This window comes from Eumetopias jubatus, unplaced genomic scaffold (genome assembly GCF_037043125.1).
Source record: "Eumetopias jubatus isolate StellerSeaLion01/CBP00866 unplaced genomic scaffold, mEumJub1_p1.0 scaffold_14, whole genome shotgun sequence".
NCBI classification, from domain to species: domain Eukaryota; kingdom Metazoa; phylum Chordata; class Mammalia; order Carnivora; family Otariidae; genus Eumetopias; species Eumetopias jubatus.
The window spans coordinates 93755289-93782234 of NW_028274820.1; the positions used below are offsets into that span (position 1 = coordinate 93755289).

Below are 26946 nucleotides of genomic sequence, written 5' to 3' on the forward strand. Positions count from 1 at the left end.
TCAAAAGTCGGAAAAACAATGCCTTAGAAGTTACAAGATAACTTTGGAAGAGTAACACACCTGCAGAATGATCTGACCCACAGACCACCAGTTTGCTGTCTGAGCTAAACTGTGGATGATATTGACTATGCATTCCATATGAAGTATAGAATTTACTTTGTAGGTAAGTTGCAGCTAGGACAAATAATGGTGTAATAAAAATGTGTTTTAGGGGCACCTGGGTGGCTCAGTCAGTTAAGTGTCCAACTCTTGATTTCCACTCAGGTCATGATCTCAGGGCTGTGGGATCAACCCCCCCCACCCCCCATCCCCCACCCCAGGGCAGAGTCTGCTTCAGATTCTCTCTCTCTCTCTCCCAAATAAAATCTTAAAACAAAAACGTGTTTGAGAAGCATTAATATAGTCCCATTGCAAGACTGACAGGAAGAGACTGGGGACAGAAAGGTCACTTAGTGCTACTAAAATAATCTAGAAATGAGACCACTAGTGCAGAATCAGAATGGGAGCAACTGCAAAGGTAGTGGAGATAAAACAGAGCGCCAAGGAAAAATGATAGCAATTTAGAGCTGGGAGGGACCTTTGGAGTCATCCATGCCATCACTATCTTCATACAATTAGTAAAAGTAACAGTTAAAAAATTGAGAATTTGTCTATGACCTCCTACTGACTCATCAATAGGTGTTAACATTGTTTATCCGGTTAATGAAATTAGCAGAAGGCATGAATTCTCTTCAGGATTCAGAGAGCGGGCCCTCAAATTTGCGTTCCATTTAATGGATTAAAATGGGCAATAAACTCTCATCCTTTTAAATCTGAATTCCAATTAATCACAGGTGTGCCTACAAGGCATTCCCAATCAAGGCTCCACTCCACCCCGAAATGGGTCAGATTCCACTTTCAGAGAGTATGTTCCCTAAAATACCACCAAATCCTCTTGAGAAGTCTTCTGTTAATTTCAAAAGTTTATGGACGAGCCCAGAACTGTTCATTTACTCGTTCAATCACCCAACTGCAAAACGGTACTGAGCATTTTAGGACCGTGACACACACGTTCCCCACCGCGGCCGGGCGAGAAAAACAGGAGTCGGTCTAGGAAAGGGAGGCCTGTGGGAGTCAGTGTTGCGCTCTTGCGGAGAGAAGCCGCAGGGCGAGTCCGGCTGGAGTTAGCCATTTCCTTTCTTCCCTCGATACTTCGGGCTGCGGGGCGCTGGGCGGGCAGGCACTGCGGCTGGTCCTCGCGTCCCTCAACCCTTTCTCCGTATCCGCCTCTAATAACCTGCTTGACAACCCCAGTTCTCTAGACCCGAGCGCGGGACGTATGTGCCCGACGGGCCCCAGCGCCATGATTAGGTCAGTCCCAGGCACATCCAGACGCTTGCACCTAGCTGAGCCCCACATGCGTCGCCGGTTTCCGGGTGCAAATGGGAAGCTCGGGAAACCCCAGACCCCTCCCTTTTTGGGAAGGGCGCAGACGGCGTCTTCGTTTCCAAGGAAACCGGCCCTGCCACAGCGTCACTTCCGCTGACCTGTCTGGACTCCAGACTGTTGGGAGGAAAAGAGGAAAACTGAGCCACAGCCACGACGGTGGACGCGAGCGTCTCCTGTCTGCGCATGCGCCCGCTCAGCGGCCTGCTTCTATTTATGTGGGGGATCCAACATGGCGGCTGCGGCGACCCTGGCGATGGCGGTGGAGCTCATCAGAACATAGTGGCGGGGAAGGGGGCACGGTCCGCACTCACGGTGGCGTCGGCAGAGACGACTGAGGGTGGTGGAGGGAATAAAAGCGACGGAAAGCAAAAGGAAGGGCGGGCAGGCAAACAACTCGGCGTAGAACCGAGCGCCGGCTCGAGCGAAGGCAGAGGGCCAGAACAGTGGGGATGGCGGAGCCACGCAGAGTAGCGTTTATCAGCCTGTCACCGGTGAGGCGGCGCGAGGCCGACTACCCGGGGGCCGAACGCGAGCCCGAATACCCTCGCGACCCCCCCCGGCTGGAGCCGCAGCCGTACCGCGAACCGGCCCGGGTGGAGCAGCCGGCCCCGCGGGAGGCTGCCCCCCGGTCGGACGCGCAGCCTCCGCCGCGGGAGAAACCGCTCCCCCAGCGCGAGGTCAGCCGCGCCGAGCCGCCCATGTCGCTGCAGCGGGAGCCCCCGCGGCCCGAGCCGCCGCCGCCGCCGCCGCCGCCGCTCTCTCAGCTGCACTTGCAGCCGCCCCCGCCGCGAGAGTCGGCTTCCCGGGCCGAGCCGCAGCAGAGGCCGCCGAGGGAGACAGTGCGCCTGGAGCTGGTGCTCAAGGATCCCACCGACGAGAGCTGCGTGGAGTTCAGTTACCCGGAGCTGCTGCTGTGCGGAGAACAACGGGTACAGAGGATTCTCCCTCACCCCCCAGCCCCTGGGAGCCTCAGGACGCGTCCGCCTCTCCCAGTGGTTCGCACCTTCCGACGCCGGCTTTGCGCGTCTCAGGTCGCCTGGGAGGGTGGGCTGGAGGGGGCAGGGGCCGAGCGGGGGGGACGAGTGGTTGGTGCTGCTTTTCTCCTGCTCCCTAGGGTTGGCCAAGGCTCCCCCCCGACTTCACCGACCCCCCCCCCCCGCCTCGTGCTCCCGCTCCAAATGCCGCTCGGAACCGGTTTTCCTCTGCACCTTTCGAGACCTCAGAATTTACTCCTTTCTGCTCCCCACGCAAAATTTGGGGGCTCTGCAAGTTACGTGGTTGGGTTTTCCTTGTGGAGCTCCAGCAGTCGTTCCAGTAGAAAGGAAGAGAAAACCTTGGGGGACACGCCCCCCATCCGAAGCAGCGAGATAGTGTAACCCCTCCATATCATCTTCCTCTTCATCACTATTTGTTAAGCTTGGCGCCGAGATGTGCTTGCGAGCGTGGGGGTATTTCTCTTAATTGAAGGGTATTTGAAAGTAATCTAAAATTTTTCAGACTAAGGATTCCACTCTAGGAATGAAGAAGCGGATTAGTTACTTGGTTACTTATTTTTCTCTCTCACCTTGGTATTGGTACACGTACTTAGCTTTGTTTTCTCTAGAGTTTGTTTTTACTGTAATTGAATGGGAAGGTGTCTCCTGTTTTATTTGGCGCCTACCGTCGTACTCTCTTATTTTGAGTGTATATCAAAATACATATCGTTTGGAGAACGATGAAAAACAGCTTTGAATTTTTAGGAACTGTTGAAAATATATAGGTATGCCTTTGATGGAACTGGTGAACAACAGTAATAGGAGAGGTTTGTTGGTAATTGTAATTTTTATTGTAGGTTTTGGTGATCTTTAGAAGTAAACCAGAAAGGGAAATGATAGAGTAACAGTAATAAGAGAACAGTTTCTTCTGTTGTTTAGAGATTATGCGCTTACGTTTTGCTTTAGCACAGGTCTAATGGACTCCAGAAGTCATTTGTTTTGTTTTCATTCTCAACTATCTTTATAGTTAAAACAATGATACTTTGGTTTAAAAATATTAAACAATGTCACTGGATTTTGTTTCTTTTAAGGCCAATTAATCTTTTGATCGTTATTTACAAATGCTGTTGTGTGGTCAAATCACTACTAAGTGTTTGCAAGCAAAATGAATTGTTAAGGGTAGAGATCATTTTGGCCATTTCCACAAACATTTTGTCCTTCAGACCTACTTTAGTGCCCCTACTATTTATAAATGCGATGTTATTTTTTTTCCAAAAGCATTTGAAAATAGTAGATTGGAGCATTTTTCAAATTGTATTTGATCTAATCTAAGTGAGTTTGCAGTTTTATTCCCTAACCTACTTTATAAATTACGGATGAAAAGCATCATATTTGGGTAAATACATTACGGTAGCTAACATTTATTGAATTCTTCCTGTGTGCATGCCAGACACAGTTCTAAGTAAGGTGTATGGCTTACGGAATTTAGTTCAGCAGAGCTCCTTGAGGTAGGAACCATTATCCCCACTTTACAATTGAGGAGGCTAATGCACAAAGTGCTTGTACGTAATTTTATTAGTACTTCTTTCTATACCAGTACCGATTCTTAGTAAAACAAAATTTCTTAAAATTGTATAGTTTAAATTTAGAGGATCCTGCCAAAATGAACTCAAATGAGAGTTATAGTAGAAATACAGAGATTTCTGTTATGATCCTCTTGATGCTATGATATTCATGCCATGATAAATTAATAATAGATACATACCTTTTAATTATGACAAAAAAGTTAATTTTTACACCCTTCCTTGCTAATCTGATATCAGAACTACTAGTTTCCTGTAATAGGACAAAGATAATTCAGTTTAATTTTTCTATTTATACTATCAACTTAGAGGTATATTGGTCAAATTTTCTTGTATATTCAACCATATATCGTTTGTTGTATTCTGAATTAAAAAAATCCATTGTTTATACAATGTACCTTTGCGACCAAGTTTTGCCAGATTTACCAATGATTACTCCCAATGAACGTATTTATTACATAAGGAATTATAGAAAACGTTTCTGTAAATGAAGTTGTGATATTTCCATGAAAGGAAATCCTAGTAGTAGAAACCAAAAAAAGCAAAATGAGACCAATAGAATTGATCTGCAGAGTGGCGATTCCCAAATTTGGTTTTTCTTCCTCTCAAGGAGAATCTAGTTATTTTTAAGGATGTTACACTATTTTCAAAATAGTCTAAATTTTGAGTTGTTGTAATTGAGCAATTTATCATGTAACAGTTTGAGTAGAAAGGGGAGGGAAAGAGATGGTATAAAATGAAAAGAAAAAAGATTATGAATTTTGAAATAGCCATCTATTACTGAATAAGATTTTAGTTGATAGGTACAGTTATAAATCTGTCACATGTGAATACCACCTATATTGGGGTGCATTTAAATCATCCCCCTTCATAAATATGAAATGAACAGTAAAACCCTGATTAACTGAGTGCAATCAGAATTTTTTGTACACTCTTTTTAATGAGGAAAAGCACAGTTAAATGAGCATATGGTGGCAAAATATGAAAAACAAAACCCCTTCTTGTCAGGTTTTAAGGACACAGGGTAGCTAAACCTTTAACTTTGTTATCTCTGTAGACTACTAAACCCTGAGTGAGATGGTTCAGCATGATGACTGAGGAACTGCAGTCGTCTCTATCCTTAAAGATTAATTTGTTCACCATTTCTGACTAAAGAAAAATAGCACAGTGTAGAAATAAGTTCTGGCAGTAATTGATATGCAAGTAATTTTGTTTAACTCATAGTAAACCAGAGAGTCAGTTAACCAGAACATCCACTTGTGAATGTGGTTAGTTGAACATTTACTATAAAAAGAAGAATAAGTGATTATAGTGTCAATGTAATTATACTGTTAGAGAATTCTGTGCTATTCCGTTGCTTGTCATACTGCATATTTTCAATAACTTGTGAAAGATCTCCTGAAGATGGTGTTAATGAGTTAACATCAAAGGACAAAATTATTATAATGTTATTGCCTATGGGTAGTTGGTAATTTTGATATTTACTGATTTGCAGATTATCCTTTCATGTGAAAAACATGAAGCTCATTTAGAGCCTTGGTTGTGGGTAGGGGTTTATTTCTTAACTATGAGAGAAAAATGAGTCACTTTTCTTAACTCTATTTTTATAGACTGTCAAGAGTAACAGATTTATGCTTGAGTCCTCTATAAAATCTATACAGAATGTTATATAATGGCATTTAAAGTGATTCTTATTAAAAAAATATATGTCCATGTGTTTATATTTCACATATAAAATGAGGCAGGCCAGTAATAAGACCTTGTATTTAGACTTCACAGTGACATGAAGCAACAATTGATAATGTCAAGGCATGGTGGTTGCTCACTGTCCTTTAGTCTTAAGTTAAGGCTATCCCCTGAACATGCCTAGTATTTATTTCATTATCGGTCTCTTCCTGCTGGTTTATTTATTCCTTTCGGGTCATATATATTTATTCCACTGATAACTCTGGGATAAAGGATTCTGTAAATACATTACTTATTCCAATAGATAATTTAAAACATTGATTCTGAAATTAATTTTTTAAGCTTTGAGAGTATCCCTTTATTGTAATGCCTTAGGTCTGTGAATTGTTTGTATTCTTTAAATATTTTTCTGTCATATTTTTAGACTAATCGTATCTCAGCCTTCATATCCAGGATGAAGTGTGTCATTTCCCAAGTGTGCAGATCTTTGTCCCTTCTGCATTTTTTTCTTCAGGTTCAGCCAAATCTGTATCCAGTCTTTCAGTTGTAATATACTTTATTTTTAATTACGTGAAGATGCTATTTCAGTAAAAACAATTAACCTTCCTTTTTTAAAAGATTAACTTTTTGTCAGTTGTCCATAATTAGATACAAGTAGCATTTTTATTCATACGCAGCTCCTTGTTTTCCCTTTTTTTTATTGAAAACCTCTATTTTTATGAAAGGTGTCTGCTAAAGTAGTAAACTTGAATAAACGATGTGATTTATCTTTTTGTTTGCTTTGGTAAATAGATGGTAAATGTGGGATCCTAGCTGTGTGTGTGGTTTTTTAAAACCATGTGTTATGATAAACTTTCATTCTCCCCTGCTAGAAGGAAGCCACGGTAATGTAATCTATTTGCAGCTTTCACTTTTCTAGCTTTAAGAGTAGTATGTACTCCCTGAATGAATATTCATGGACAAGAAGGAGGTTGTAGATTGAGGTTTTGATGCTGGGCCTCAGCAGAAGACTGTGGCGGCTACAGATACCCTCGTGATAGCTCAGGGCGGATGATTCAGGGTCGATGCCGATTAGTAACCCGTCAATCCTTTGAGAAGCATTTCCTGACCAAAGCAGTTATTTTGGGGGGAAAGATCTCAAATTAGAGTTATAAGTGGGATTTTCATTTTTATCTAATTTTCTTGGGGAATTTTTGGCCTTTTTATTTTGGATGGGGTGACCATAGGTCATTTTGTAGGAGGAGATGATTTGTTGAGTTCTTAACCAACAAAAAACTTGAGAATGTGTAAGAATCCATTAAAACGGCAAGTATTTTTGCTACAAACCAACATTTCTTTCTAGTTATTTTTAATGCTTCTAACTTATTTGTTAATATTTGGAAAATTTGACTGTAATTATTAAATTTAAGGATACATTAAACTCCAGTTGAAGTAATATTAGTACTTCTGTTTCTTTTCCTCTTTACTTTGAATCAGAAGAAGCCCATTCACACAGAAGACCCATTTAATGATGAGCATCAAGAGAGGCAAGAAGTGGAAATGTTGGCTAAGAAGTTTGAAATGAAATATGTAAGTATAATATACTCTTCATTTAGGTAATTTTACCTTACTGCGTTTTTTTTTTTTTTTTTTTCCTCCTGGGGACTGGTTGGGAGGGCTTGTAACATCCATTGCCCACCTTATTTTGTTCTCATGAATTGAATCCAAATAAATGGTTAGACAAAGATTCTGACAGGTTTGTGATGGTCATAATAGTAGCCATCATTTATTGTACTCCTTCTAGAGTCCAGGCAACTTGCTTAACATATATTATCTCCCATCCTTCTAGTAAAACTACATAGTAAGTAATATTGACCACATTTTACAAATGAAGAAACTGAGGCTCTGAGCTCAAGGTCACACAGTGGCAAGAACCAGGCTGCATAGCCAGTCTGTCTAGCTCTAATCCTTTGCCTTTTCCACTGCCATTGAGAAGGCTACGTTAATTCCTCTGGTGTAGTAGTTCTCAAGCCTTCCTGCCTCTTTTGAGTTTAAGAGAATGAATGTGTGTATTTCTAGCATACACATTTCTGGGATCAGAAGCAATCAGCAGCAGCATGGAATTTCTTTGAAAGTATCTTGTTTACTTTAAACATTCATGTACGTTTTGCATCCTGTGCCATATGTAGATATTTGTTTTAATGTAAAAGTGAATTCTAATTACCTTATTGTGAAGTTGCTTAACACTTTTCTCACATTTTCTAGGATAACTGAGTTTGTAGGAAAGCTCCCTCCCTCCCCATCTTTATCCTATGGCTTTACTCCATGACACTTCGCTGAAACATAACTCATGAAAAGCAAGACCCCTTCTGGTTCCTCTCTGAGCATTAAAAAGTATCTCACAGAGATAGGAGGCCAGCTTACATAGCCCTGTCATTCCTGTTATCCTGCAGATGCAACTGGGATCTTGGTTGACAGTGGTTGGCTCCTTGTGCTAATGAATCTGTTTGGGGTAGGGGAAATGTATGAGAATACTTTGGAATGTAGGTCAGGTTGTAGGCCATACTTTGCCACCTGCAGATTGTCCTTTGGTGAAGTTATTTAACCTTTTTGGGCCCCAATTTTCTTTTTCTGAAGATTTTTCGAGCCTCCTCCTGGCTTTATATTCTGTGACTATATAATACTTTTAGGGATGGTCTGGTCGGTGTTTTGATGGAAAAAGTAGCAGAAGTTGTTACTTAAACTGTAGTGTTTAATTACAATATAATGTTCTCAAATTATAAATCATAACATACTGTGGCTTTTTATATATATATATATATATATATTTTTATTTTTAAGTAATCTCTACACCCAGCGTGGGGTTTAAACACATGACCCCAAGACCAAGAGTCACATGCCTTACTGACTGAGCCAGCCAGGCACCCCTATGGCTTTTTTATACAAGCTAATACGTTGGTGAAATTTAATGTTTTAACCAGGCAATATGTTTACATGGTTCAGAACTCAAAAATTATAGAGTGAAAAATCTTTCATTCTGTTGTTTACCCAGATAATCTCACTTCCTAGAGGCATGTAATGCTTTTGGGGGTCCTTCTAGAGATGTTTATGTATATCTCTGTATACACATGTATTAACTGCCCCCCCACATCTCTTTTACACATTGCAGAAGATGCAGTTCTGCTCTTCTTTTCAGTTACTCTAACTTGGGAGATTTTTTCATATCAGTACAAAGAGAGCTTTCTTCTTTCTCTCCTCTCTCTCTCTTTTTAGGGCTGCATGGTATTCCATTGTGTGGACATACCACAGTTTATTTAACCAGTCCCCAGATGATCTAAGTTTCCAAAAATTTGCTTTTGTAAATAGTGCTACAGTAAATTACTTAGTAGCATGGCATTTCACACATTTGTGAGTTTATCTGTTGGACAGATTCCTAGAAGTGGAATTTTTAGGTCAAAAGATTTATGTGTTTATTTAGTTTATTTAGTTTGGGTATATATTACCAAATTACCAGTTCCTTAGTTACCAGTTTCCATTCCCGCCAGCACTACATTAGAGTGCTTATTTTTCCCTAGGTTTTAAAACTAAGGATTAGAATTGTCCTTTGCAAATGGAAAAATTCCTAGCATATGAATCTATAAGTAATGTGATTCAGTATGTGATGTACTGCCTCAGAGTTAGCATTAAATCATCTTGGAGAGCCCTTGGATCATACTTGGCATGGAAAAACCAATGTTCTGAAGAAGTTGGTTGATCTGTAAACTTGAGTTCCACCAGATAACTGGGATATCTCCAGGCACTGTCATTGTGCAGGGATAAAATGTTGCTCTTGTTATAATTCAAATTAATGGGCTGTAATTCTCTAGATTTTTCTTTTGGCTACTCTTTTATTTCCATTCTAAGTAGAGATTTAAAATGTCCTACCTCTTGAAGCCTTTATTTGCCATGAGTATTATAGGTATTAAATAGGTATATTATAACAAATTATTTGGACCCTTGTAAGAAAAATATCCAGCTAAAAGTGACCTGGAAGAAGACGCTTCATCCAGCTCTAGGCTCTGGGCTGTCAGAAAAGATGACTCCTAAACAACTAAGGTTTTTTTTGGTGTTCAGTGGTAGCAAATTCAGATGTCTATATATGTCTATTTAGACTTATGCATATATTATATGTTTGTATTTTTTTGAGGTTTTTTTTAAGATTTTATTTATTTATTTGAGAGTGAGCAAGGGAGAGAGAGAGAGAGCACAAGCTGGGGGAGGTAGAAGCAGACTCCCTGCTGAGCAGGGAGCCCAACGTGGGGCTCCATCCTTAGAACCCTGAGATCATGACCGGAGCCAAAGGCAGATGCTTATTTGACTGAGCCAACCCGGTACCCCAGAACAAATAAAAGTTTTAAGAAAGATGTTTTTCTGACTAACTTTAGTTTCAGAAATTGCATTAAACATTTATTTCCACAGCCCATCCTTTACAAAGATAGTAAGAAATTTCTGAAGTCCACCTTTGAATTCTTTTGGGATTCACTCTGACTCAGCAACATTTTTAGTTGAGAGAAGTGTTTCTTTGTTTTGCTCACATTCTTTGAGGAGCAAGTGGGTGCTGACTGTCCAGATGTAGGTGTCCTGAATATCAAGGCTGGGCTCTTGCCTTTGGAACCACACTTCTCATTCAAGTCTGCAGAACTCGGAGTCTTTCTCTCTGGCGTCTTCAGGCTGAGCTTGCTCGTAGGAGTGGAAGGACTGCTCCTCAGTGCTGAGAGAAAGCTTCTACTTTTACCATGATGTTTAACTGTTCTCTGTTGCATGTTTTACAAGTAGTCAACAATACACTTTTGGAGTCTTTGTATTTTTTCACAATTTTTGCTTCTTTAAAACTGAGTGTATAATTTCTTGCCTCTCGGGTAAGAAGTTTTTGTATTTTGGGTGTCAGTTTGGACTTGGGTTTGAGGCACACTCGAGAGTTATCCAAAACCAGCAACTGGAAACAGTATGGACATGTTCCTTCAAAAGTTATGTTATCATAGGAGATAGCGGGCCTGGCCCAGGCAGCTACCGTGTAGTTGCCGCGCCGCAGCCTCAAGGTAGTGCTTCTGCCTCATCGTTACTGCCACCTCCACGCCGCTAAGACAAGCAACAAGAGCTATGTTTATTTGTATTTTAAGTAAATAAAGTTTTAAATATTGTATGTAAAATCTTGCAAAATGTTAACACACCAAGGTTACATTTCCCTTAAAAAAATTTTTTTGGCAGTGATAAAAAGAGGACTTAATTCTTAGAGGCTTATAAAACATAAAACTAGCCACCTTTTCCTCTTAACTTTTGTTTCCTTCATATTATAATTTAGATATTCTTGTCATTATTTCTGAAAATCACTTAAGGTTACATCTAGCTCTTTGTTTCTTGGAACAAGAGGTGCAGTTTTTTGTTAAGTTTTGTATATAAAAAAAGTGTTTGAGCATTAACATTGGACATACAAAGGGTCTTGATAGTCATTCTCTCTTGGAGCTTTCAAAATAATTGGGAGGACGAGACATACATACAACACACAAATATAGTACCAAACAATGTCTATGGAATTGAAAGACTCTGGGGATTTGAAAGTGAGTAGAAGGGCCAGTTCCATTCTTGAAATTGGAAGGAATTTTGGAGACTTTGGTGCAGAGTCATTGAATGGATTCTTCCAGTCTCTTGTGGAACCACATTTCTCTGTAATCCCTGGAATAGCTTTTCTAGCCTTTGTGGGATATCCAGTGGATAAGAGGCAGCAACAATGTATTGTAGTGGAAGGAGCACAGGATTATGAGTTAACACAGCTGGATTCTGATCCTGTTTTTGCCATATTAACTAGCTGGGTGACCTTAGGACAGGCTCTTGGCTTTTTTATGCTTTGCTATCTGTGAGGGGAAAACAAGATCTGCTTAGCCAACTTTGTATTTATAGCACAGGGGTTTTGTCAACGTCAGATGAAAAAATAGATTTTTAATGTTGGAAATATTTAAAGTGCTATCTAAGGGGCACCTGGGTGGCTCAGTTGTTAAGCATCTGCCTTCGGCTCAGGTCATGATCCCAGGGTCCTGGAATCGAGCCCCGCATCTGGCTCCCTGCTCAGCGGGAAGCCTGTTTCTCCCTCTCCCGCCCGCCTGCTTGTGTTCCCTCTCTCGTTGTCTGTCTGTCTGTCTCTCTCCCCCCATCAAATAAATAAATAAAATCTTGTAAAAAAATAAATAAAGTGCTATCTAAATAAGAAACCCTGTTTATTTAAACATATCACTTTTGGGTGCCTGGGTGGCTCAGTTGGTTAACCGACTGCCTTGGGCTCAGGTCATGATCCTGGAGTCCCGGGATTGAGTCCTGCATCAGGCTCCCTGCTCGGCAGGGAGTCTGCTTCTCCCTCTGACCCTCTCCTCTCTCATGCTCTCTCTCTATTTCATTCTCTCTCTCAAATAAATAAAATCTTTAAAATAAATAAACATATCACTCTTGTAGAGAACTGTTCTTATTCTGTACATGTCATAAATTCTTTGTAACATAAACATGTATGGGATTTTTTAATCTCTTATTAACTGACTACCCCACGGGATTTTGATCTTTTAGTTTAGTTCAGGCATTCTGTTCCAAATGGCCTTTATCTTTAGTCTTTCAGTCATTCTTTACAGGTTCTTCTTCATTATTAGGGTCTTCTTAAAGACCACAATAAATTATTTGGAGTCCTTTAAGAAACTCATTGGGCCAAAACTGAACGAGGAGAAGACACTTTGTCCAGTGCTCTCACAAAAGATCACTCTTAAACAATCATTGAAGATCTTTATTGACTATGCTTTACCGTCTAATAGATCCTTTAGTGTTCTGTAGTTCAGGAGTAGCAAAGTCAGATGTCCCCCACATGCCCACTGAACCACCAGTGAAGCAGGCCAGGTGGACAGTAAAGTGGGGGATTATCTGAACTAGGGGACAGCTGCTACTCAGTGCCAGCCCTTGTCACTTTGCAGGGACCTGGGCTTAGGGTTGCCAGATCTTTACATTTCTCAAAAGAAGGCTGAAGTCTGGATTTTCCTCTTTCTTTTACTTTTAAACATTGGCCTAAAACACCGGCTGGACGAAACAGAACATCTCTGGGCCACATCCAGCTCTCAAGCCCTAGCTGGAGACATTGGTGTACTTGCTTCACTATTTTTTTTCTAATGTATTTAACTCATCAGTCCAGCTACGCTTACATTCTGCCCCTTCTCTTCTGTGAGCAGAGTGGTTGGTACAAGTGGGAGGGCATGCCATTTCCATCGTGGAGGAGAATGCATTTGCGGGAAGTTTCAGAGAACTGAGCAAGTTAAACTGCATTGGGGGTTTCCAGATATGGGGACAAATAAGATGCACTGAGGGGTGGCTGGGTCTGTAAGTGACGTTAGTAGCTAATTGAGTGGTGTGGTGGGAGGCCTGGAGGCAAGTTTCTGGGCTTCCTGTGGTGGTGAGTATGCATAGCCATTGCTTGTGCTGGAGAGGAGTCGTGTGTGTGACATGGAACAGGCTGCCGCTAGTGGGAGAAGGAAGGAGAGCCGTGGAGCTTAGGACGTGCCTTTTTTTTTTTTGCAGCAGTTGCTTGGGGAAGAAGGATGGAGGCAGTCTTGGTAGTTGAAATGCAGTAATAGAAATTACAGGGAGTATAAAATTATTAAAAATAGCACCCTGTATCGAACAGTTTTTTCCCCTCCATCCGGTCCTGTTTTTATTGCCTGTGTCTTGTCTCCTCTTATGTCATTCTTTAGGTAATGTGACAGTGCATGTTCAGCATCAGTTGCTACGTATTTTCTTGGGAAAAGAGCAATACAACTCTTTGGTACTTAATTTTACCTAAAGTATACTGAATTAGTTAATGTACATAAATCTTGTTACAGAGCTAAGTCCAACTTTGGACACTTCTCTATAGGCTCCAAGTTTTTCTTGTTGGTCACTATAGGAAGGAAGCAGGATACAGTTTAGAGACTTGTGTTCTTTTCCTCATTGGCAATTTTAAGGCTCTAAATGTTTAAGCTAAATATCCTACTTTCCTGAATATCCTGAATTTCCAGCTCAGTTTTTAGATGGTTTCTAGATTGTGTATCCTTTTTCTGAGGCTGGATGTACCATAGATCAGCAAATACTGTTCGTACTTGTTCCCTAAGCCTTCTAGGGCATAGAATAACCTAGAAGATTTGGTTGGAAGATTTCCTATAGTGATTTTTCTCACTCTGTTACCCCAGCCATCTTGAAAGATCATGTTATTCTGGAACTGGATATAAATTTAGTAATCTAAATGAAAGTGCTTAGCACAGTATCTAGTGCCTAGCAGTGGCTCAGCTAAGACTGTTTGAATCTGAATGACCTATGGAATAGGAAGACATGTATTCTGCCAAGCATTTATTAGCATTTCTGAAATCATATTATGACTTTAAAATTCACTTACTTTACCATATGGACTTTGAATACCACATTTAATGCTTAATTTTAAACTCTCAGAGCCCTAATAGCTTCATATTTATTTTAAAAGGGAGGATAAAGGTAGATTTGATGGTATAAGAGTAATTCTGAGCAGTCTTCTAAATAAAGCAGTTAAAAAAAGCAGTTGTTCAAATGGAGTTAATACTGTTTTCAATCAAAAACAAAGTATATTTATAAAAAGTCTTGATTTTCTTGTTATAAGGCTTTTAAAATGGATTTTGTGCTGATATTTTCTAAAGAATGGCAAAGCTTTTAATTTAATTTCCAGTATACTTAACATACAGTGTTATATTAGTTTCAGGTGTATAATACAGCAATTCAACAATTCTGTACTTTACTCAGTGCTCATTATGATAAGTGTACTTTTAATCCCCTTCACCCATTTCAGCCACCCCCCCCCCATTCTGGTAATCATTAGTTTGTTCCTTTATGGTTAAGAGTCTGTTGATGTGCCTCTTTTTTCCTTTGTTCATTTCTTTTGTTTCTTAAATTCCACATATGAGTGAAATCATATAGCATTTATTATCTTTCTCTAATTGACTTATTTCACTTAGCATTATATCCTCTGGATCCATCCATGTTGTCCCAAATGGCAGGATTTCATTCTTTTTTTTTTATGGCTGAGTAATTTCCATTGTGTGTATATGTGTGTGTATATATATATATACACCATATCTTCCTTATTCATTCATCTGCTGATGGACACTTGGGTTTCTTCCATAATTTGGTTACTGTAAATAATGCTGCAATAAGAAAATGGCAATATTTGGAATAACTGTAATTTCCAGTGAGTGACTTCTTCACAGTAAATACTGCTCAGTTGAGTGGAAAGGAAATATGCTTTTATACTTGAAATATTATGGCTTGTTTAAGAAGCGTCCTCAGATATGAGACTGACACAGTGGATGTGAGAAAACATTTATGCACTCTTTCTAGGGGGTTTAAGAATTCTCTAGTTACTCATATTAGATGATCATCTACACTTGCTGAGGGGTTAGTGCTTCCTTGGGAACTTCCTTGGCTGGTTTTCCTCTATATGTTTTGGCCTTGTGTTGGGTCTGGTCCATATAGATCAACATGGTAGGACTTTGAGTAAAACAGTTTGGATAAATACTTGTTAACACCACCACAAAATAAATTCCACTTATGAAGCACAAGTACCAGTGTATTTAGCTTTATAGATCAACAACATTACTATATATAGTATGATACTACAAATACAGCAAAAACATTATAACCTTTTAAAACAAACTGAGGTTGGGGGGTTTATAAATACAGGGCAAGGAAGAATTCTTAAGTAATAGTTTTTTTGTTTTGTTTTGTTTTGTTTGCAGTTACCAGTTGTAATCACTTGCCATGACATGCCCTTTCAGTTACTTGGCCTCTTTTAGTTAAAATTCTCTTCAACTTCCTTAAATCCATTAGGAACAATTGAGAATCAGCAGTTTTAGGGTATTTGGAAGGAAGGCCCTATATCCTAAGTGGTGATTAAAGAAATCTGTTTATGCTGTATCTGTGCTGTTAAGTCAGCTCTTGGTTGTCTTTCCACTGACTTAAATTTCTTCTCTTTTCTATCGCTAGGTTAAGAAAATCAACATAAGTGGAGAAGGATAAGGTTGTGACTGGGCTGGGACAAATAGGGAAGCTTGGTGACCAGGAGATATTTTCTTCTCAGTTATAAGACTGGAGTCTTAGCATTCAGTGTCAGGCTTCCTCTGTCTTCCATAGGTGATCAATGAACGTTGCTTATTAGTTAGGTTTCTTGTTACCTGGAGGCCACTGGGGGAGGGGGTCCTGTACTAAGAACATCTCTCTCTTTTTTTTAAAGATTTTATTTATTTATTTGACAGAGAGAACAAGTAGGCAGAGAGACAGGCAGAGGGAGAGGGAGAAGCAGGCTCCCCGCCGAGCAGGGAGCCCGATGCGGGGCTTGGTCCCAGGACCCCGGAACCATGACTTGAGCCAAAGGCAGCCGCTTAACCGACTGAAGCCACCCAGGCGCCCCTCTCCCTCCTCTTTCTTTTCTTTCTAAGGTTTATTTGTTTATTTTAGAGAGAGAGAAAGAGCAGTGGGTGGGGAGAGGGAGAGAATGTTCAAGCAGATTCCTGCTGAGCATGTAGGGACTTGATCTCAAGGCCGAAGAAATCACCACCTGAGCCAAAATCAAGAGTTGGATGCTCAACCGACTGAGGCACCCAGGTGCCCCTTGTTTGTTTTCCAGGTTAGTGTTACAGTGTAATCAGACAGCGTTGGCTTGAAACACTGATTATCAGGTTAAACAGGTACTAATGATTCAGTAAGTCATTTTCATCTGAGTCATAGTAAACCAGTGCCCTAGGGGAATAGATTTAAAGTGGGTTCTTCATTTTAGGTGTAGCAGAACTCAAGGTTTTCTTCTTTAATTTGGGAAATAAACTTTGTGTTTTTATCAGAGGCATTTATTGTGTAAACTGTGAAACATCAACAACTGCAAAGGTCCAGGGAATTTATCAAATAAGACTTTGATTCTACTGCAGGGAGTCTCCATGCTAAGGCTGCTGGAAAAGAGACCAGTTCAAAACAGGCCTAATGGGGAGGACACTGTGATATAATCCTTTGCCAATTTATCTTGAATTCCTTTAGGTGAAATTTTAATATTTGTGAATAGTCTTTTTGGCAGTTCTCCAATGTTTGGTTTCAGTTTATACCATTTGCATATCACTGGACTTGAGCATAATTGGAAAACTAGAGAACTAGAGGGTGGAGAATAGAAAAGCGGAGGTGAGGCAGAAAGGGCAAGCCAAGGGAGAAGTGTTTCTAGGAAGTGTAGGAGATGAGGAAAAGTAAATTGAGGCCAGAAAACTATACTCTGGTGGCCTCTGTGATGAAGGAAGGAACTGTGACGTGCCTGACCGTAAATGCTTTGGCAGAAAGCCATTGGTAGGTAGAGGAAAGACTATTTAACCCCGGCTGTTGGGGAGGAATTTAAGAAAGAGCTCCTCAGGCGTGAGTGTGTCAAATACAGCTTGTCCACAGCTCTTTCCCCACAGTGGGACTAGGAAGCAGAACCGTATACGGAGTGAAAACCCAGTGGTATTGAACATTTGGTGGTCCAAACCTAAGAAAATAAAATTCTGAATAGGTAATACATGTACTTAACAAAAATTCAAAAGATACAAAGGGAATATGAGGTAAAGTAAATCTCCCTCCTATTCCTGACTCCCACCTAACCAGTTCCCTCCTCAGAGATCATCACTGTTGGAGTTTCTTTTCCTAAAGATGTATTTATGTAAGCATTTCATATTTCAAAGGTTTTGTTCCCTGTAAAAGAATATATAAATACAGATAGAAGAAAATAAAAATCACCTAATCATCTATACTCCCACTGCCAGGCATAACCACTGTTAATAGTTGGATGTGTATCCTTTCAGGGCTTTTAAAAATGATTGTGTGCTTACAAAAGTGCTCTCTTGCACTTAAAAAAATTATTTTTAATCATCCAAGTAACACGTGGATACATTCCTATTATTAAAAACAAATTCAAAGTGTTACAGCTCTTTTCAATTTGTCCAGCAGGTTTCCAGTTCCTACCAAAAGAAAAAAAAATTCAAATGATACATATTAAGCCAAAATCTTCCTTCACCGCTGCCTCCAATTATATTCCTTCCCTATTGGTAATAACCATGGTGATCTGCTTGTTAAAATTCTTTGAGCATTTTATATACATCTATAGGCATATATTGCTATGTTGTGTTTCTCATAAATGAGATCCTACTGTTTGTATGAGAATTAAAAAAGCAAGGGGCGCCTGGGTGGCTCAGATGGTTAAGCGTGTGCCTTCGGCTCAGGTCATGATCCCAGGGTCCTGGGATCGAGCCCCGCATCGGGCTCCTTGCTCGGCGGGAAGCCTGCTTCTCCCTCTCCTTCCACTGCTCCCCCTGCTTGTGCTCTCTCGCTCTCTCTGTCAGATAAATAAATAAAATCTTTAAAAAATAAATAAAAACAGCATGTTCAATTAAAAAAAAAGCAAGATCTTGTTATTTTAATGTCATCTCCACAATTACCCATTAAGTTGGACACTGTCACATGCTTAGTGAATATTACCTTTCTATGAATAGCCTGAACGGTACATAGCATTTGGTAAACTGCTTTTGTTGCCTTCTATATTATTAAATATTCCTCTGCCACATTACTTTAAAATGGCTGTTAACTTGAATGCATGTGTCATAGTATATGTAATTTATACCTTCATTATTGTTATGCTATAATTGATAGGATGCTTGGGGAAGATCTTAGACTTGTAACATCCTTTTTTGAGAAGGATTATTATTAAGATTAATACTTTTACTGTTAAGTAAAGCTTTAGCCATTTTGTTTACTATAATTGATTCACATTTACTTAATTAGCCATTTTATTGCATATATTATGGATTCATAACAGCTGTACTTCCCTGTGGTAACTGCTGACCACCTTGACTTGACTTAAATGTTCCTAAATCTCTCTAGTTATGCCTTAATTTATTTGTACTTCTGTGCCCATTCCGATAGAACCTATTTGCATTTTAGTTTTCCCTAGGTAAGTCTACAGGCAGCTAGCTGTGCCTAGACAAACAATGTGTTAGGAGAGCTGAAGAAGATCATTTTGATTTTAAGTAGAAAGCATCAAGGAGAAAAAAATTTGAAACTTACTAGCTGGGAAGGGTGGGAGAATTCAGGGAGGAGTAAGATTATTCCCAGTAAGGGGAAGGTGGAGGAAAGAGAAGCTTACAAGTGTGTTTAGGAGGAGAGTGGACAGATAGATTGAATGGATCCAAGTGTTCCAGTTGGAAAATTGTAAGAAAAAATTGGAAAGGTAGTTTAAATCAACATGTTGAAGGCATTTAATTAATGCCATATTAAAGGTTTTGGATTTATTTTATAATAGTTGAGTTGCTTCTGAAGCATTTTGAGCGGGGGAATGATATATGAAATGGTATTTTAGAAATACTAGATGATATTATGCAGGATAAGTTAGGATAAATTAAGGCATTCATTACATTTAAGTGAAAAACGATGGCCGACATTATAGCAATGGCAGGTGGAATGGAAAGGAAATTGTAGGTGTGAATATTCACATGAACAAGGGTTTGTGGAGAGAGAGTTGAAGTAAAATCATCACAAGGGGTTCTAAAAATCAGCACTATTGAAAGATAATTTAAGAACATACAATTAATTCATTTTAATTGTGCAATTTTATGGATTTTGACAAATTACACAGTTATATAACCACTACCACAAACATGATTTAGAACAATTTCATCTTCCCAGAAAGTTCCCTTTTACCTCTCTACAAATAATCCTCTCCCTTTAGCCCTGGTCCCTGGCAATCTCAGATCTACTTCTTGTCAGTATAGGTTTTTTGTCTTTGTTTTGCCATTTCTAGAGTTTTCTATAAATGGGAATCTTAAAGTCTTTTGTGTCTGGCCCCCTAGCATGAATTCAGCCATGTGTTGCATGTTATCAACAGTTCCTTCCCTTGTATTGCTGCGTAGTAATCCTTTTATATGGGTGTATCACAGTTTATCCATTCACTAGATGATGGGCATTGGGTTGTTTCTGATTTTTGGCTGCTATGAATATAGGTGCTCTGAACATTATGTGAACATATGTTGTCATTTTTCTTTACTAAATAACAATAGTGGGATTGTTAGGTCATGTGGAAAGTGTAGGTTTAATTTTATAAGAAACTGCCAAACTGTTTTTCAGGATGGCTGTATCATTTTCCACCAGCCATGTAGGAGACCTTACTAGCTCCACATTGTTGTGAACATTTGGTATCAGCAGTCTTTTTTAATTTTAGCTAACAATGGAGTTTTAAGGCAGAAAAATAGAATGAATGAAGTGGGAATGTCAAGTGGGAGAAGCTAATTTGGAGGTGACTGACAGTGGAGACACTGTTTCAGTTTTTGGTGTTGAGTTTAAGATGTCTCCAAGTGGGAAAATAACCCCAGAGATTCTATAACTTCTCCTATGGAACTTAAAAGAAAAAAAAAAAAAAAAGATTTGTTTATTTAGAGAGAGAACAAGTGCGAGTGGGGGTGAGGGGCAGAGGGAAAGAGAATCTCAAGCAGACTCCCCGCCAAGTGCAGAGGCCCCATTTGGTGCTCACTTCTACCACCCTGACGACATGACCTGAGCCGAAATCAAGAGTCCGACACTCAACCGACTGAGCCACCCAAGCACCCTTCTTTTATAGAACTTTTAATAGAATGGCACTTTGAAGTCAGGGAATCATGAGCTCAAGATTGGCTCAGTTACTTTCCCTGTGATCTTAGGTTATTTGCCCTTTCCAAGCTTTAGCTTTTCCCATTTGTCAAATATGAAATATAAGTAGTTATACTTAGAATACGTGCTAATGCGGGGTGCCTGGGTGGCTCAGTTGGTTAAAAGCATATTACTTTCTATATAGCATAAGTTCTTAACAGATATTCTTGAATCTAAGTAGTAGTTCAAAATCAGCTTATATAGAATCAGGTCAAATAAGGTAGAGGGTTTTAGAAATTATTTTAGTATATTTCCATTATGACATTAATGCTTCATAGAAAGTTTGGAAAATAAAGAAGAAGCAAAAGAAGAACATGCAAGAGTATGGCAGAGTTCTTGGCAGATTCTTTCAGATTGCTTTCCAAAAGAGATTCCTGCTATACTGTTGCCAGCGGTGCTTGAGTGGTCCTGTTTCTTTTCCATTTTGCCAGAATTTAAAAAGTTTATAATTTGATAGGTGATAGAAGTATCTTCAATTCCATTTATTTGATCTATTAATTACTCTCCACTGAGTTATAATGTTGCCTGTCTTGTGTTAAGTTCTTACATACTAGGTTAAGTTTCTGAACATTGTTGTCCATTTATGTTTATTCTTATATTCCTGCTATAATGATTTTAACTCCCATACTTTTATTTATTTTTAATTTAATTTTTAAATTTTAATTCCAGTATAGTTAACATCTGGTGTTATATTAGTTTCAGGTGTACAAAATAATGATTCAGCAATCCTATATATTACTCAGTGGTCATCAAGATAAGTGTACTCTGAATTCCCTTCACCTGTTTCACCCATTCCCCCCTACCTCTCCTCTGGTAACTATCAGTTTGCTCTCTATAGTTAAAAGTCTGTTTTTTGGTTTGTCTCTCTTTTTTTCCCCTTTTCTTCATTTCTGTTGTTTCTTAAATTCACATATGCGTGAAATCATGCGGTATTTGTCTTTCTCTGACTGACTTAGTTCACTTAACGTTTTACTGTTTAGATCCATCCATGTTCTTGCAAATGGCAAGATTTCATCCTTTTTCTGGGTAATATTCCTCTGTGTGTTGGTGTGTATATACACTACATCTTCTTTATCCGTTCATCTACTGATGGACCCTTGGACTGCTTCCATAATTTGGCTGTTGTAAATAATGCTGCAGTAAACATAGGGGTGCATATATCTTTTTGAATTACTGTCTTCATGTTCTCCAGGTAAATACCCAGTAGTGGAATTACTGCATCATATGGTAATTTTATTTTTAATATTTTGAGGAACCTCCATACTGTTTTCCAGAGTGGCTGCACTAGTTTGCATTCCCACCAACAGTGCACAAGGGTTCCTTTTTCTCTGCACCCTTGCCAACGCTTGTCTCTTGTGTTTTTTATTTTAGCCATTCTGACAGGTGTGAAGTGATGTCTTATTGTGATTTTGATTTGCATCTCCCTGAAGATGAGTGATGTTGAGCATCTTTTCACGTGTCTGTTGGCCATCTGTAGGTCTTTGTTGGAGAAATGTCTGTGCATGTCTTCTGCCCTTTTTTCAATTAGATTATTTGGGGTTTTTTTGATGTCGAGTTGTGTAAGTTCTTTATACATTTTGGATACTAACCCCTTACTGGATATGTCATTTGCAAATATCTTCTCCCATTCAATAGGTTGTCTTTTTGTTTTATTGATTGTTTCCTTGGCTGTGCAGAAGCTTTTCATTTTGATGTAGTCCCAGTAGTTTATTTTTGTTTTTGTTTTTCTTGCCTCAGGAGACAGATCTAGACAAATGCTGCAGTGGCTGATGTCAGATTATTGCCTGTGCTCTCTTCTAGTATGTTTATGGTTTCAGGTCTCAACATTAAGGTCTTTAATCCATTTTGAGTGTTTGTATATGGTATAAGAAAGTGATCCAGTTTCATTCTTTTGCATGTTGCTGTCCAGTTTTCCCAGCACCATTTGTTGAAGAGACTGTTTCCCACTGTATATTCTTGCCTCCTTTGTTGAAGATTAATTGACCATATAATCATGGGTTTTTTTCTGAGCTTTCTGTCCTGTTCCATTGATCTATGTGTCTGTTTTTGTGCCAGTACCATACTGTTTTGATTACTACAGCTTTGTAATATAACTTGAAATGGGGATTGTGACACCACCAGCTTTGTTTTTCTTTTTCAAATTTGCTTTGGCTATTTGGAGTCTTTTGTGGTTCCATACAAATTTTAGGATTGTTCTAGTTCTGTGAAAAATGCTGTTGGTGTTTCGATAAGGTTTACATTAAATCTGTAGATTGTTCTGGGTAGTATAGACATTTTGACAGTATTTGTTCTTCCAGTCCGTGAGCATGGCATATATTTCCATTTGTATCATCTTCAATTTCTTTCAGTAGTATTTTATAGTTTTCAGAGTACAGGTCTTTCACCTCCTTGGTTAAGTTTATTCCTTGGTATTTTATTATTTTTGGTGCAATTGTAAATGAGATTGTTTTCTTAATTTCTCTTTCTGCTACTTCATTTTTATTTTATTTTATTTTATTTTTAAGATTTTATTTATTTGACAGAGAGAGACGCAGTGAGAGAGGGAACACAAGTGGGGGGAATGGGAGAGGGAGAAGCAGGCTTCCCGCCGAGTGGCAAGCCCGATGTGGGGCTCGATCCCAGGACACTGGGATCGTGACCTGAGCCAAAGGCAGACACTCAACAACTGAGCCACCCAGGTGCCCCTCTGCTACTTCATTTTTAGTGTATGGAAATGCAGTGAGTTGGGGCGCCTGGGTGGCTCAGTCAGTTAAGTGTCCAACTCTTGGTTTCATCTCAGGTTATGATCTCATGGGTCATGAGATCAGGTCCTGTGTTAGACTCTGTGCTCAGTGGGGAGTCTGCTTGAAGATTCTCTCCCTCTGACCTTCCCCCCAAATGTGCCCTCTTTATCTCTCTCTCTCTCTCAAATAAATAAATAAATTGTAAAAAAAATGCAATAGATTTCTGTAAATTGATTTTATTTCCTGAGACCTTACTGAATTCATTTATCAGTTCTAGTAGTTTTTCGGTAGAGTCTTCAGGGTTTTCTATGTATCGTATCATATCATCTACAAATAGTGAAAGTTTTACTTCTTTCTTCCGGCTTTGGATGCCTTTTATTCCTTTTTCTTGTCTGATTGCTGTGGCTAGGACTTCCAGTACTATGTTGAATAAAAGTGGTGAGAGTGGATTTCCTTGTCTTGTTCCTGATTATAGGGGAAAAGCTCCCCGTTTTTCCTCATTGAGGGTGATGTTAGCTGTGGGTTTATCATATATGGGCTTTTTTTTTTATGTTGCTAACTCCTATAACTTTAAATATATTTAATATGTGACAGGGCTAGTATTCTTCATTTGTTTTTATATTTTTTCATGAACTAAGATATTTTTATATTAGTTTTCATATATCTTTGGGTTTTTATATTCTTTTTAGAGCTCTGGGTGTTTTTTTTTTTTTTTATGTTATGTTAATCACCATACATTACATCATTATCTCTCTGGTTTTTGGGTGAAACAGTCCCTCATGTACTTAATTGCTTGTATGTGACTTTTCTTAACAGAATAACTCATATCCTAGAAATACCTCTTTCTGTCCCCTAACTTCTGATTTTGGGTTTTGTTGGGGTTTTTTTTGTTTTGTTTTGTTTTTTGACTTCTGATTCTAATTGTAGTTCTATAACCTAGCTGTAAGTGTTCCAGTTTGCAGACCTGGCAAATGGAAAAACTTAGAACAATGTATTATGTGTGTTGCATGTGAGCACACACATGCTGTGTGTATATGTGTGTATATGTATATATGTTACATAGATGTCTGTATGTTTAAGGTTGCCAACTAGTATTTCTTGAAAAGGATTGTTGTTTTGAGATTATGTCTTTAATGGCCTTACTTAGCAAAATAAAAAAAGGGTTGTCACCTTGTGTTGGTCTTCAAAATTGTTTTTGAAATTTACCTAACTTGTAAAAGCTAAAAATATGGGAACCACTGCTTTATCTCACACCATAATGACTTTCTTGGTGGTAATGGTGTAGTGTTGTTTTGTCCCCCCAAAAGCATACAATGAAGTCATAGCTTATGGGGGTTGGGTTTTTTTTAACATCTGTGTGTAATACAAATATAACATTTAGTCAGAATTACTTTACAAATTATTTAGAAAGGGTTGGCACCATGTTGGTGACATCTCTCAGCAGGTCCAGCATAACCATTTTTTCCATCAAACAGTGGAAGAGATCATTTCTTTGCATGGAAATAAGATAGAACAGTTTGTTTTTATTTAAGGGCCATGTTGCACAAAACTTACCCATCTTTCACCATTAGAATCACTTTACATTGAGAGATACGCACTGAGAATTGAAACTGAGTAAGAGGTTCACATCCTGCATCCTGTGCTTTCTGCTGGACTTGCTCTGGTTCACTGGTGGCATGTTGGTAGGCACATCCTTACCACTTACTGTTTTCTTTCCTCTTTCTGAGCATTTTCTTCCTCATGGCCCACTCCTGTGCTAAAAACAATCAGGGGTCAGGAGGTGTTAGGAAGATGCTTAGAAAGTATAGTTAAATTCGAGTGAATGTATTTGAGTATCTAAAATGAGTCTTAGAGACTGAACTAAACGCTCGTTTTAGTAGTGCCACAATAGTATTAGTAGCTGTCCTGCTCACTTAAACTACGTATGACGAGCTTATATTTGACCTTTAGCATACATGTGACATTTATACCAAAGATAGAATGAGTTCTTTATAACTATAATAAAGACTTTAAGTATGACATGGGTGGGGCGCCTGGGTGGCTCAGTCGTTAAGCGTCTGCCTTCGGCTCAGGTCGTGATCCCAGGGTCCTGGGATCGAGCCCCACATCGGGCTCCCTGCTCAGGGGGAGCCTGCTTCTCCCTCTCCCTCTCCTCCTCCCCCCTGCTCATGCTCTCTTTCTCTCTCTCAAATAAATAAATAAAATCTTTTAAAAAAATAAAGTTACTTTGTCCCCTCCTTTTCATACCCTACTCTTTGAGAGCAAGTCCCTAAATACAATTTAATATTCAAAGTTTGGGGGGACTTAAATTCAACCTCTTGAAGGTTGGGCTTATCTAAAGAAATTACTTGGAATTCTTTTGACAGGTATTTTTTAAGTTTATGGAAACAGCATGAGTACTGATATCAGTCTAACATATCTGTTTTTTGCAGGGTGGGAAACCCCGTAAACACCGGAAGGATCGGCTACAAGATTTAATTGATATAGGCTTTGGCTATGATGAGACAGATCCATTTATTGATAACTCAGAGGCTGTGAGTAATGTATCTTTAATATAGCAGCAATTCTTTGGGATAGAAGTCAAGGATAAGGTTACTAAAATAGTTCAGTATTTGTTTTTACTAACAGTAAATGTACATCTAAATTGTTTTGTTGATGTACATCTAAATTGTTTCCACTTTTATGTGCTTACAGACAGTTGAGCATCTGTGTACATTTATCTTCGTGTACTTGAGTAAATATGTAAGATAATTAGTGCAAATATATGTATAGGATAAATTTCTAGCAGTGGGATTTACTGATCAAGGGTATTTACATCTTGAATTTTTATTGATATTTCCAAACTTGGGCAGGTGTATTTTCAAGTGACCTCTAGATAAGAACCATATGAACTTGAAGATTGGAGCTACTGGGTGGAAGTTAATCTGACAGACATCTTTAAAATGTACTTTATTTTTTTGTTGCTGCCAACCCTTACTACACCGGTGGTGATTGAATGCCATCCTTTACTGCCTGTTTCGATCACGCCCTGAGGCTTTTCCCCTGGAGTCCTCTTTCTCTTACAAAATGAAGAGGAATTTAGGAAAGCATTTAAGGACTGTAGCAGTCCACTGATCACATAGCAAGTGAAAGAGGGCATATCATGTTTGGGAGTAGGTAAGGTATATGTTCTTACATTCTTCTCAGTGCACTAGAATAATCTAAATCCTGGACTTATGGTATCCTCTGCATTGTACATGGATTACTTAGAATATACAGAAAGTGACACCAAGGTAAGCATTGTAGTATTACCCACAAATTAGAACTTCCAGCAGGGGCATAGTGGATACCCTATGATACTCCTAAGTTATTTTAGTGTCTTGACATAAACTGGTTTACCATACCAGCTAGCCTGGTCTATAGGAGTAAAATACTGACAATGCCCTTTGGAGTAGAGAAGTCTTCTTGTTACCAGAAAGGTTGACAAACCTTTTTGTAGGTTAAGAGATGGAATGTTTTTAAGAGTCTTGACCTTGATATGAAACACAAGTCAAAATTCCTAGATTCTAGACTTGACTCGGTTTCTAAAGATTTCTAAGGAAATCTTGTAGCATTACCCAGTTTTCTCTGCTACAGTCAAAATATTTGAATAAAGTGTTTTCAGACTGACTTTTACAACCTGTAATTGGGTTATATATCAATTTAGAGAGTGTGGCCAGCATTTTTAATGAAAATGAAGTAGAACAGACTAGGAGCTACCATAACAAATCATAGTAGATTATGTGAGTTTTTTAATGAGTATATGTGTGTGTGCATGCACTGGGTTTTGATGTGTAATGTATT

At 39.0% G+C, this 26946-nt stretch overlaps 1 protein-coding gene, 1 non-coding gene and 1 pseudogene across 2 annotated transcripts in view; 2 read left to right on the forward strand and 1 right to left on the reverse strand.

Annotated features, from left to right (window-relative positions):
• Window positions 1-1661: 1661 nt before the first annotated feature.
• UBN2 (ubinuclein 2) overlaps window positions 1662-26946 on the forward strand; it is a 75999-nt gene continuing 50714 nt past the window's right edge. Inside the window, exons 1-3 of the mRNA XM_028106299.1 lie at window positions 1662-2357; window positions 7148-7240; window positions 25557-25658. Of these exons, the coding sequence (XP_027962100.1) occupies window positions 1878-2357; window positions 7148-7240; window positions 25557-25658 (675 nt within the window). The 5' untranslated portion in view covers window positions 1662-1877. The remainder of the gene's footprint in view (window positions 2358-7147; window positions 7241-25556; window positions 25659-26946) is intronic.
• On the reverse strand, window positions 10117-10746 carry LOC114211675 (ribonuclease MRP subunit p24 pseudogene; annotated as a pseudogene).
• On the forward strand, window positions 17642-17693 carry LOC114211806 (U7 small nuclear RNA). The gene has a single exon (XR_003609840.1). It is a non-coding gene; the product is annotated as a U7 small nuclear RNA (small nuclear RNA).